Source organism: Podarcis melisellensis (genome assembly GCF_964234715.1).
Source record: "Podarcis melisellensis genome assembly, chromosome: 2".
NCBI classification, from domain to species: domain Eukaryota; kingdom Metazoa; phylum Chordata; class Lepidosauria; order Squamata; family Lacertidae; genus Podarcis; species Podarcis melisellensis.
The window spans coordinates 70,505,926-70,519,267 of NC_138529.1; the positions used below are offsets into that span (position 1 = coordinate 70,505,926).

Here is a 13,342-nt window from a genome sequence, read left to right on the forward strand (position 1 = left end):
ATGCAATGCTGGCCTCTTATCTCCAGGGCATTGCTTTAATGCATAGCCATTGTAGCCTCTTGGCAGAAAGACAGACCAGAAAATTACCCCTCCCCTCCCCACTCTCTTCAAAGGAAGAGGCATGAAAGAGCCTCTGTCCCAAGGCATCACCTTTCCCTGGCAGCCACTCTGCCGCCTGCCAGGATAAAGGCCTCATTTTAAGAGGCAGCCTGCACTGATTATTTTCTGCTTGGATGGACTGAATCTGCTGCATAGGATATGTGCTCACGTGAGAGGAATGCTTAATGCCACTCACATAGTGTCAAGGCACAATGTCGCCCTCAGCATAGGGAGTGCCCTGCTCCCCTAGGCCTCAGACAATCTGGATGGCCTTGTACTGGGCAAAACAGAAAGATAACAGAACATCCACACAAATGGCCTTCTCCAAGTCCCCCTTTTTTCTTGTGGCCTCATCAGGCAACACAAGTAAAAAAATGGTAGAAGGATTAGGGGTTTTAAATATGCTTTCTAAGTATGCTGCCTTTAAAAAAAAGGAAGTAAAAAAGATGCCAGCACACACATTTGCAAGATGTCTTCAGTTATAACATGGAAAGACCAACACACTTTTCAGAGAAGATACATGTTCAGCAACACTATGGAAACAGACTAGGAAAAAATATGGCAGAAATTTCTGGCAATCAAACAAAGCATGCTCATATATTTATTGCGAGAATGCATGTCCTCAGAAATATTTCCAGTCTCTGCCTGGGGACTTTAAAAAAAACCCTGATTTCTCTATGTTGTAATAAGAGACAGCATTGTAAATGCAAAACCTTTCTGTATCTGCAATTTAAGCAGGACTTGATTAATCATTATGCTATGTGTAGATTGGAGCCTTTTGTCTGCTGCAATTATCAGATTTCGTTTCCATGCAGAAACAGCACAGCTTTTACTAAACAGCTGAGCACCATCCAGATTTCATTCCTGCAGCAAGCACCTTTTGTTACAGAGGAACTGTACTTTCCAAGCATTCAAACACTCAATCAAGTTGCTGGAGAAATGCAATTATTTCTCTAGAAAGAAACAGAACACCTCTACAGTCCAGACAACTGGTTTATTGAGCAATCTTCCTGATTTTCTTATTACACAAAGCTCACATGAAGGTCAGATTAGTATATCTGGTCTTTACCGAACATTCATTCAGATTTGTTTGCAGGGCAGTTGTACAACAAGCATTCATCCTCCATTCATCCTGATCTGCTTGTGGGTGTTTATACATCTTCTCATTAATTAACCCACATCCCACACTTTTAAATCCCATCACTTTCCAAACTGCAAAAAGCCATTCTTTTTCCAACTGGATTTGCTCTAATAGGGCAGGGCTGGGGAATTATTGGCCCTCCATAAGTTGCTGAACTACAACCCCCAAGAGCCCTAGCAAGCATGACTAAGGGCCAGGGATGATGGCAGTTGTGGAATTTAGTACTGTATTTAGGCAAATCACTCTGGAGTCCATTACTCTCTCCAGAGTCTATAACCAACCATCATGCACTCATTTTTATACTGACTCTGTCTGTCAGCTGTTGAATACATATGCCTGTTTAACTACCTCAGTATATCTAATGCTGCTTTTATCTGTGGAGCAGTAACTGGGCAGATTTATTCTTTGATGAATCACTAAAATGGCAGAGATCAAGAGCAGGAAAATAACTGGCTCCACCTAAAAATTATAAAGATTAGTGAATGAATATCTTTCTCACCTACATATTTTGCAAAACCCATCTTTATTTTCCACAATTTATAGCAGCACATATTCTTACTGCACAACAGTAAACTCTTAGGTTTTATGCATTCTGCCCACTGAAAATAAAATGGTGGTTATGTTTTGCCTCTAAGATAGTGAAGAAAATAATGAAAAGTGAAAGCAGTCTGTGTCTTCAAGTCTCTTAGGCCAGAAGGCAAATATAATTTAATGAGTTTAGACTTTAGGGCCTTGACCCAAAGTATCAGCATCAAGCAGCGGGCCTGCCACTAGCCACAAACATCGCAGGGCTGAGAACAAAGAAGAATCATACTGAACAACACGAAACCACAGAGAAATGGTACCGTATTTTTCGCCCCATAGGACGCACTTTCCCCCTCCAAAAATGAAGGGGAAATGTGTGTGCGTCCTATGGGGCGAATGCAGGCTTTCGCTGAAGCCTGGAGAGCGAGAGGCATTGGTGCGCACCGACCCCTCTCACTCTCCAGGCTTCAGGAAGCTATCCGCAAGCTTTGCAAACCCGGCGTGAGTTCCCGTGGGCTCACAAGGCTTGCGGGCAGCAGCCTGCAGCCCGAAGCACAGGGAGCCCTCCGGAGGGTGCCCCGTGCTTCAGGAGGGTGTCCGCAAGCCTTGTGAGCCCACGGGAACTTCCGCCGGGCTTGCAAGGCTTGCGGATAGCTTCCTGAAGCCTGGAGAGCGAAAGGGGTCGGTGCGCATCAATGCCTCTCGGTGCGAGACTTGGGGCGGCAGCCTGCAGCCCGAAGCACGGGGAGCCCTCCGGAGGGCGCCCCGTGCTTCGGGCAGGTGTGCGCAAGGCTTGGGGCAGCAGCCGCGGCTGGGGGGGGGGGAGTAATTTTTTAAAATTCATTTCCCCCCCCAAAAAATGAAGTGCGTCCTATGGGCCGGTGCGCCCTATAGGACGAAAAATACGGTAATTCTATCTCAGGGTTCTAGCAGTTGCCAATTGTCTTGCACCAGCGCAAGTACTGAGCAGCAGAAAGCAGTCCTTTTACAGGCAAGTATAAGAGGTGCCACCATGATTTTTCAGATATATATTTTTTAAAAAATGAAGCTCCTCAGCAGAATAAATCCGTTAGCAATTTCATTATTCTAAGACAGTGAAGCCCAATTCCACACTGCAAACTGATAGATTTATTTCTGATTTGTGTCTTTGCCTGTTCTTTTCCAGGGAAAAAAACTTTTAAACACTCTGACACCATCTAGTGACATCTGCTCTGCTTTGCAGGCATTAGGAGAATGTGCTTCCATTATCCTACTTGTATCCCATTCATTAAGGTGCACAATTTTATTCTGGATTAATTACTCTGGAATAATTTCTCTCAATACTGTAAATATCTTTAATTGTAATCAGTAACAGATTAGACGTAAAATGAAACACTAATACCAGAGTTCTAATTTATATGGGAGCAATTAATGCCAAACTGTTAATCCTACCTGAATTCTAGAATCAGAACTGCTCTTGACTGAAGGACTGCCTTATACAATTAGGATGTAGTACTCCAAAGTATTCCATGCCATCACTATTCTTCTATGAATTTGTCTCTAGCCCTCTGCATCTCAAATCAATTGTTGTTTTTAACAAAAGCAATCAAGGTTAGCAAAGGTGCAAGAAAAAATTAAGCGCTCAAAGTGTAACAATTCTGTTTTTAGGTCCAATTTATATGACATTTTGTAGGATGTGACAAGTTTGTTACAGGAGTTTTCCTTGCTAAGTCTACTAAACATTATTCAGCATTAACAGTGTGCTAGACGTTATACAAAACTGTTAGTCAACAGACAATCTTGCAGGATTAGTGTAAATTATGGGAGGATCAAACTTAAGGACACAAGGGAGAGGACATGGTAGCAATTTGAGAAAGTGGCTGGAACAAACAGGGTAAAACAAATGAAGTTCTCAGAGTGTATGGCAGCCAGAGACAAAGATACAGACAAAGGTAGGCTCAGGGATACAAAGCCTGCTATGAGGCACAGTTAAGGAGCTCTTCGCAAATCACACCACTGAGTTTAGAGCAGCCACATCCTTTCAGCTACAGTTGCTGAAAGGGTGGGAACACTGAGGGTAGGCCAATCAAATTACTCTCAGCCATTCTTTGTGCTTGGTACAGACTAAGTTTGGAAGCAAGTCCAAGTCCTAAGAAGACTGCACATATGATACTGTTCCTGCTCAGAAGACTTACTATGTACAATAGATTAACAAGACAGAAGATATGCCATCTCCCCCCCCCCCCCCCGGAACGAGCCTATCAGGTAGAGATTCAACAGGGGCAGCCTTCCCAGCCTTTGATGCTCCACAAACATGCACAAACTGTGGGCAGGAAGGGCTGAGTTTTTCACATATTCACATAGGCTGTCACTAAAATAAGCAGCCACAAATCAGGATCATCTGGGTCCTGGCCTATCAGAACAAGAGAAATAAAACAGCTGTTGTCCAGCATCCTGCAAGCACACACACAAACACAATATCTGTGTGCATGCCCCAGTGAAAGGTGTAGCAGAGCTTTCCTTGGCTATCACACATGCAACTTTGGTGCACAATTCAGCACTGTTATCACACAATTATCCTTTTGGAAAATGGGGTTGGCAGGAATTCCAATCCATTGGAATAAAGGAAGCTGGTGAACCCAGCTGATTTCAAAGACCCAGTTTTCTTTTTCACATGGAGCATCCTTTTACATGGAGCATCAGTAGTCACCGCTTAACAATAAATCAACTCTGGCACTATAAGCCAGCAGAGGAACGGAATACACATGCAATTGACAAGAACACCAAAGGTCTCCCAAGCACCCAACCAAACAGGACTTCACTGCTGGACTTAAAAATAGGGGATTTACCGTAAGTGAATAATATTGGATATGGCCATGCCACACCTGCTTTCATGAACATACACATACTCCCACATGCATTTTCTCAACATGGAATGATTCAGTGGCAGAGAGGAAGGAGAAACAGATACTAAGTCATCTGTGGCCCAAGCAAACCTCATTCAGTTAACCTAGTTTCCCTACATGTCCTCTGATAAACAATATGCAATAGCTTTAAGGAGATCCCCCAGGGTACTACTTGTTGATTGCCTAGGGCTAGGCCCTAGGCCATTGGAGAAGTTTCTAAATTCATAGTTTCAATTATGCCACAAGATCTGATGGCTTTCCTTGGCTGGATGCTATCCTTAACCGTCATAATTTGGGACCGTAACCCCTTCGGTCTTCTTCAGCCCCCCAACTGGGAACAACTGTGACAGCATGTTCATTCACATATTTATGTTCATTATCACCCATGGTAATGCTTATAGTTAAACATCCACAGTGGATCATCTCACATCAACACAAACAATATTTTCAATGTGGGAGTTATTGTGTTTAGGTGCAAATAATCAGATGTAGAACAATGTTTCAGAAACAAGTGAAAGAATTGTGGAAGCCCTTTTCATGCATGGGAAAATGCAAGCTGCTGGTGTCTGAGACCTCTAATCATTCCCACCCCTTACTCTTTTTTTAGTCCATCTTGTGCCCTTTTAAAGAAGAATTCTGAGAGTCTTAAAAACTACTCCTGCTCTTCAGAGTACATGTGGGAATTTATATAGCTGGAGCTTAGATGGTACAACCACAATATGATGATTGTGGGCTGCTGATTAGACTGTAGCAAACATTCATTTGGGATGTTCTGAGTTGCTCTTAAACAGAGGTAGTTCTGGCCTGTGTTAATCAGTAACAAATGAAGAAAGAGAAGGGGACTCCAATTTCTCCTACTTTCTGCACATACCTACTCCTAAATCAAAATATGATCCAGGTAATCAAAATGGTAGAAAAGAATGAGGATGTTGCTTGGCATTACTGAATTAGATTTTGATTCATTCAGTTACTGTTAAGCAAGTATTGTTGCAGTATAACAGACATTGAGAGAGCCATCACTCATGATGGCATGCACAGTTAACACACTGTAAATCTGCATAGGACTTCACATGCTCAAATGGTATGGGAATACAATATGTGAGAACATTCACTGGCATAGAACACTGTCTATAAGATCATATCCAAACCATATATTTAAAGCACATGGCTTCCCCAAAGAATATTGGGAACTGTAGTTCACCCTTCACAGAGCTACAATTGCCAACACCCTCAAGAAACTATAGATCCCAGTTTTATTTGGGGAAGCCATATACTTCAAATGCATGGTGTGGATGTGACCTCAGAGTCTACTTTAAGCTCCACCATTTGCTTAAAGCTGCAACTCTGTGCATACTTTCACCCAAATCCAAACAAGCTACCAGAATGATTATGTATGTTTCTTTAGCCCCAAACCCCAATCCTCCAAAACTTAAAAACTTTCCAAAGCAAATTGTTCTCAAGCAGCCCTTGGGCCAATACAAAATACGTCCTTTACCTATCCTTTCCCTCTGTATGCCATAGGCTTGTCGCCTTTCTTATTAAAGAGCTCTTCTGACTTTTAATAGCTGCAGAACAAGCAGTATGCAGCTTCTTTCAGCAGTGAGAGTAGTAATGGGGAAGCTATCCCAGTTGAATTTCTACCTGTAACGGAAGCCAGATAGGGCTACATCATCCTGGACTACTTAGTTTACTTTTATTACTCCTATTTCTCTTCCATTTCTTTTCAAATTGATGCTCCCTGAACCGAACGCTTCCTTGCCCTCCTGCTTCTCCCAGAACCTCCCGCGAGGATGCAAAGCGGCCTGGCAAATGCCGCCACGTGCGGCTGGAGGCCGGTACTCACGGATGCACTGCAGACGCTTCTTGTACACGCCCCAGATGAATTCCCCGCACAGATCACACCAGGTCGCCTGGCTTTGCGCGCAGGGCTTGAAGACATGCCCCTCGCCCAGCTCCTCAGTCAGTTTGGGGTCGCTCTGGCCGCCCAGGAGTCGGATCTGGCGCACGCGGCTCAAGATCTCGGGCACTTTCCCCGGAGAAATCCTCAGGGCGTTGGCCCGCTCCAGCCGGACAGGACGTTCAGACGTGCCTCGCGGGCCCCGCGTCAGGTCGAGCTGCTTCTCCAGCCCCAAGTTCTTCAGCTCAATCATCTCCTGGTCCACCGGCCGGTTCATGGCCACTACATAGGCTGAGGATGCAAAGCGGGAAAGGGGGCCTGCAAACACATCTCACAAGGGGCCCAGAAACATCCCCGTCTCGCCCGCGCTCCTCGGGGGTCCCTGTGCTGTTCGGACCAACCCGCACTCCTCTCTCGACCCCTTTCCCAGTCTGTCAAAAGTTCACTTCTCGTCTGTTTTTCTCTTCCTCTCCGCTTGTCTTCTCCCCCGCCCCTTTTCACCCCTTAGCTTTAAAGCAGCAGCCAGAAAAAGTCACAGGCGATCTTTGTTGGGAAAATTAGAGCTCAGTAAGAGCCTCCCGCCCCCACGAGCGGGCGGGCAGCTTTCTTGGCTCCACAGCATCAGCCTCCTTTGGTTCTACAATCGTGCTCCATAAGAGAGGAAGCTGGGGAGAGTTGCGTTAGTTTAGGTCCTGCCTCTGAAGTGCTACCAGTTGCTGGCTTGCTCTTTCTTTTTTTCTTGAACAAGCAAGAGGAAAGGTCCCAGCTCCCCTCCCCTTCATGCATTTCCTCCTTACTAGGAGGGGGGGGGGGAGAAGAGACCAACAGGCGGCGCCTAGTCCTGTACGCCTTGAAGTTGTGGCTCGTCTTGCTTTACGCTCCCCGCTTCTCCCGCATTAAGGCACCTCCGGAGTAAGACAGAAGAAGCGCAGCAGGTTTGAGGGAAGCGGCAGCCGGACACGCTGCCAACTCCCCGACAGCTGCGCGGCATCATTTCGTGGGACAGGCTGTGTGTAGTTGGCGGGGGGAATATGCAGGGGGAACCAAAAAGGCGGGAGAGAAAGACACAGCTGTGAGGGAGTAGGGGAGAGTTGGCGCGGGAGTTTTAAGACTCCAGAGCATGGGTAGGCAAACTAAGGCCCGGGGCCGGATCCGGCCCAATTGCCATCTAAATCCCGCCCCCTGACGGTCCGGGAATCAGCGACTTTTTACATGAGTAGACTGTCCTTTTATTTAAAATGCATCTCTTGGTTATTTGTGGGGCATAGGAATTCGTTCACCCCCCCATATAGTCCGGCCCCCCACAAGGTCTGAGGGACAGTGGACCGGCCCCCTGCTGCAAAAGTTTGCTGACCCCTGCTCCAGAGAGTAGCAAAGCCGTCCCTCATAATCCCAAACGCTGCGTCAGAGAAAAGGAGACCCCTCCAGGGAAGCTGCTGCTCCCCACGTCTCCTTAAGGACCTCGAGCAAATCGCCTCCCCTCCTCGCCCGCGCTGGGTCCTCCGCCTGCGCTCACACCGAGGTTCCCGGGCTCGCGCTCTACTTCTGCAGCTGTGTTTCTATAGCGATGCTGCTGCTGCTGCTGCTTTTGAAGCGGGCAACCGCAGCGCTTCGAGAGGCCGGCGCCTGACGTCAAAGTCTGGGGAGATGGAGGAGCGCACGGCGGGAGACGGCGCGGCTCCGTCTGAGCGGCAGCAAAGCGCCCATCTACCCTCAAAGGGAGGCTTCTGCGACCGGGGTTAATCTCTTCGGGTTATCAGCAGCTGGCAAGAGCAAAAGGAGCTCTTCCCCAAGGAGTGGCACCCAAGGGCGGCTGTTTGCTAGGGTGCCAAATAGGGAAGGGGCCTCTGCCACTCAGACAACCACCATTTTCTGTAGGCCTGGAACACCCAGAAAAGGATGAAAGAATGCCGAATGTGCACATCCCTCCTCTACTTGGTGTGGGCTGCCTTGCCTGAGGGCCCATTAAATCCTCAGGCTGGCACTGTTGCCATTTATTTTTCTGAGGAGGGAGCATGGGCGTAGCCAATTTTTTTTTGGGGGGGCAGAACTTTTGTTAGGAGGGACAGAACCCACGTGAATGATCTGTTAAGTATTTCTGTTGTTTTTCTTGATCTGGGGTAGGCAACTGCCCCCCCCCCTATGCTCATGGGACAGAGAATCTTAGACCTTTAAAAAGCTGTTTAATCTAATTTTATGAGGGAAAAGGAAAGATCTGTCTAGGGATACCCCGCAATTGCTCATTCAATAAGTCTGGTGAGCATGTACCATTTGTTCTTTGAACAGAGTCTATTATTTATCCATTTTAGCTATCTCAAGATATTAAAAATAAGCCATTCCTTTGTTCTTTTACAGAAGGCACTGCAACACATTTCCAGTGCCAAGCAAAACATAGTTTGCAGTTTTAAAAATATGCAACAGACTTAGTTTAAACGAGCTGCTATACCAGCCTTAATGAAATCAAAATGTTAGAGCATTCCCCTCATTCCTGCTGCATAATGTCTCAGCACTAGATCACCTCCTTGAGACCTCTAATTGGTTTGGATATGGCTAAATGTTAGTTCCAACCAAGTAAAGGATAAACTTAGCAAGGAAACCAACTCTTATTCTCAGTATACACATCAAGTACTGCTTATGCTCGCATTTTTATGAAATCTGTCTGACCAGCCTCCTGTTCGCCAGCATAATTTGCTATTCTTGGCTTAAGTAATTGCTTACCTGTTTTTTCATGCGACTTTCTGTGTAAATGTTCACAGTTGTGTTTTTCATTATTGCATAATGTAATTTAGAGGGTATTATTGTTTTTTGTCCTTGTTTGTGAGGGCCTCCCTACCCACTTACTGCCCCCTCAGACAAACTGTCAACACTTGGATGTTGGTGATGGGGCAAACAGCCACATTTTCAGAGAAGTAGCCATCTGGAAACCTTGTTTTTTTGCTGTTCACATTCTACTGAAGTCAGGGATCATAAGTAATGCATGGAGACTGTGGACATATCTGCATTTCCTTCCCCACTGCTTCCTGCCTGGGAAGTTCCACATTGTAAACAGAGCATAATCATTTGTCTTTGCATAACAAAAATCTTTTTTCTTGTTTGTGGTCATAATACTCTGGACTTCCTTAAGTCGTTAGGGTCTAGATATACAACTTCTTGTAAACTTTCTGAAGGCAGGACTGCACTGCACCCCACTGTGATGGTCATACTATATCCCTAAGCAGGGTTACTAAGGATGCTGCTGTTTTGTTTTGGGTGAACTAATTCAGTGAAGCAAAGCATGAAGTGGGTATCTTCAGCCTGCTTTTAGTTTGATTCTTCACCATTTGTCAGTAAATGATTGATTGATGTACCCCACCCATCTGACTGGATTGCCACAGCAGCTCTGGACAGTTTCCAACAAATATAAAAGCATCATAATAATAATATCAAATACAAAAAGCTTCCCTATACAGGGCTGCCTACAGATGTCTTCTAAAAGTTGTATAGTTGCGGTATTTATCTCCTTTACATCTGATGGGAGAACGTTCCACAGAGTGGGTGCTACTACCGAGAAGGCCCTCTGCCTGGTTCCCTGTAACTTCACTTCTATCAGTGATGGGACTCCAGAAGGCCTTCAGAGCTAAATCTCAGTGTCCGGGGTAAACATATTTGCCAAAATGATGCAAGTGAAGGTGGCATTTTTAAAGAAGAATTTACAGTTTCTCATCCACAAATGTTCTCAAAGGCTGCCCTTCTCTTCAAAATGATTTGTTCTGGTTTGTTTTGGCTGTGGCAAATGTTTAATAACAACCTCCCTGGCAGTCCCCACATCTGCATTTTCCTTTTGAGGAAATCACAGAATTGGGACAATTAAGTTTTCCACATGACATGTAGTTTCACTAGGTTACTGGCAACACAGAAAGTCCCCAAAACTCAGCTGCTTCCCCACTTTGCTTGTTCATAGTGAGATGTGTGAGTTATATTGTGGAATAGATGGGGAAGGTGAAACAGAGAAAATCATTGGCTTTGTCTTCCTGCTTATTCTGAGAACAGAGTTAAGAGGCCGCAGATTTGGGTTGGCATTGCAGACAACCAAACTAGTGGTTGATATTTACTGTGGTCCTTCCCCATTTCATGAAGTACCTCTCCATTAGCATTGCACTGGGCTTCAGATGCATCCAGAACCAGAAGGAACAATGTCCTGTTGAACCTCTGGAGTGCTCAAAAGCAGCAAGGCACCTACATAGCACTGAATGGCTGAAGGACTGTTGCAGCAATGTACTGCAGCCTTGTTACCAGGTGTAAATGATGGCATGGCTTTTCCTGAGTGGCCTCTTGATGGATGAAATCACTAGCTGATCTTTATACTGCTGACACAAAGCCCTTGGCAGGTTTCCTGCAAGGCCCAATTGCTGAAGGTTGGCTGCATCCAAAGTCCATAGTAGATTGTTCCTAGTGGTTGCTGTGGAACCATATTGTTTGGTTTGCTTATTTTCCTAAAATCATCTCTCAGTTTGGAATGGAAAAAACAAGTCAAGGAGAACGTTACAGGCCTCTTGCTTGCTCTAGGGAGCTGCATCTTGAACTTTTGCAAGAAATATCCATGGGAATAAATCCAAAAATATTATTGAAAAGAGTCTAGAAATGGGTCTATTTTTGTCATTTCCTGGGAGTAAACATCTGCCAGAGAAATGTTAAATTTGGAAGGATATAAGCAGCAGACTTTGTAGCAATTTGTTTTTTAACCTTGGAAGATCCAGTCTTTTTCTTGCTACCTCTTATAGTTGGGATTATTTTCTTTTAAAACATCCATCCATCTTTGTCGTTTACATTCACGCTACATTTTTTTTGAAGTCCAGAGATCTACCCATAATCAAAACAGTTGTCTTGATTGTAATAATAGGCAATTAAATGACTTATGTTACATGGTGTATTAATTAAAATTGCAACTTAAAGTTGTGAACTTAAAAAGAATAGCAATCCTTCTTTTACTACATTGCATAAACATAGGAAATGGATGTAAATCCAATATGCAGATATGTTTTCTCTCCGAGTTCCCACTTCTGTCATCTTATCAAAATATTTGAGTTTAAATACACTTTCAGAGCTCCAAAATAGAAATTTGGGGCCATCCATTAAAGTTGAACGTTGGAAGATTCAGAAAAGACAAACGATAGTATTTATTTGCACAGCCCATAATTAATCTATAAAAATTGCTCCCACTAATAATATAATGGCCATCAAGTTAGTTAGCTTTAAAAGTGTATTAGACAAATGCATGGAGGATAAGGCTCTGTTTTGCCTCCAATGCTGGAGGCAGTATGTCTCTGAAGTCTCTGAACACCAGATGCTGGGTATAACAAGCAGGGAGAGTGCTGTTGTACTCAGGTCAGTGCTGCAGGCTTCCTATAGGCAATTTGTGGGCTACTGTGAGAACAGGATGCTTGATCCAGCAAGACTTTTCTTGTGTTCAGACTCCCTAGACAAATTGGGTTGCTAGTAGCTGAATTCACATTGAGGCTTTAATTCCATATGTGAGTGCTACTTTTGTTTATTCAGTCATGGCCAGGGAGATTGCAACTTGAAAATTCAGGGCCAATATGTTAACATGTGTTAATTGGCTTTCTAATACCAGGATGTGTGTATTATCAACGGCTATTTCGTGAATTACCACTATCAATTATGCAACTGATTATGTCACTGTACTTTCTGCCTTTCATGTTTTTCTTACTTCACCTCTGAGCTTTTTGTTTGTATGTACATCATAGATAACACAACTCTTTTCACTTTGAGGAAAAGGTGTACAAATCAACTATGTTGACAGCAGTGATATAGCCACTGTTCCAAGAATAAAAAGTGATATGTGAAATCTCTTGTTACTGTATTTCCATTCCAACATCTGCCAAGCCAACCCACTCCCATATCTCAGCTAGAAAGGACCTACACTTTAAACATGAACAAAACTGATGGAACATTTCCCCCTCTTGTAGATTGTCTCCTTCCTTCCTTCTAGCTGGTTAATCAGTTAAAAGCTCATTTACAAGACAATAACCTCTGATTTGCTATTCTTTAGTTTCCTAGAACAAGAAATGTTTGCAGGATATGTGATGTGGAAGCAAAGCGGAAATTGATAAAGGAATAGATTTATGTTATACATAATATTATGTACATGCACATATGCTGCTGCATATTTCCTTGCCAGAAAACAGCGCTTGTTGTTTACACAGATGATAACCTCTAAAGACCAGAAATTGTTTCATAATTGTACAATGAGTGGTTATCCTGGTTATTTTAATGTAGAAAACCAAGGCCCGGAAAAACAATTAGCCAATTCCCCAAGGTCAAATCTAAAACCTTACAATTACCAAATGAGTACATTCTCCTCTGCTGTTTCTTGAAGAATGTAGTTGTGTGTGTGTGTATGTGCTTGTGAAGGAAGAGCAGTTGTTCCAGCCTTCTTTTAACTTTACTTTCTCCATAAGCTTTGATTTTTACCACACACAAACAGTAGCTGACTCTTGGACTACAGAATGAAGGCAGGGAGGAGTTTAATGGTCAACTACTTTGCTCCCCACTACAGTAAAACACAATCCCACTTCAGCTAAAATCTAGAATTAGATAGTCAGGAATTTCTAAAGTAAGCCTTAAGTTTTGTAAATGCCAGTGCACAGCCTGCCTAGCTCAAGAAGTAAACCATATTTAAAATGCAAAACTTTACATGTATGCTCAGAAGTAAGCCTCACTGAGTTCAGTGGTGCTTACTTGCAGCTAAGATAGTCTGCAGCCTTATAAAACCAGGGACAGCTGGGATACTTATGG

General features: G+C 44.0%; 1 protein-coding gene across 2 annotated transcripts in view; it reads right to left on the reverse strand.

Moving 5' to 3' along the window:
- RASSF1 (Ras association domain family member 1) overlaps positions 1 to 7,235 on the reverse strand; it is a 29,870-nt gene extending 22,635 nt beyond the window's left edge. Inside the window, exon 1 of one of the 2 annotated variants that reach the window (XM_081900357.1) lies at positions 6,494 to 7,235. In XM_081900357.1, the coding sequence (XP_081756483.1) occupies positions 6,494 to 6,824 (331 nt within the window). In that variant the 5' untranslated portion in view covers positions 6,825 to 7,235. Of the gene's footprint in view, positions 1 to 6,291; positions 6,380 to 6,493 lie in introns of those variants that run through there. The other variant, XM_081900359.1, reaches the window with a different exon arrangement.
- Positions 7,236 to 13,342: the final 6,107 nt, after the last annotated feature.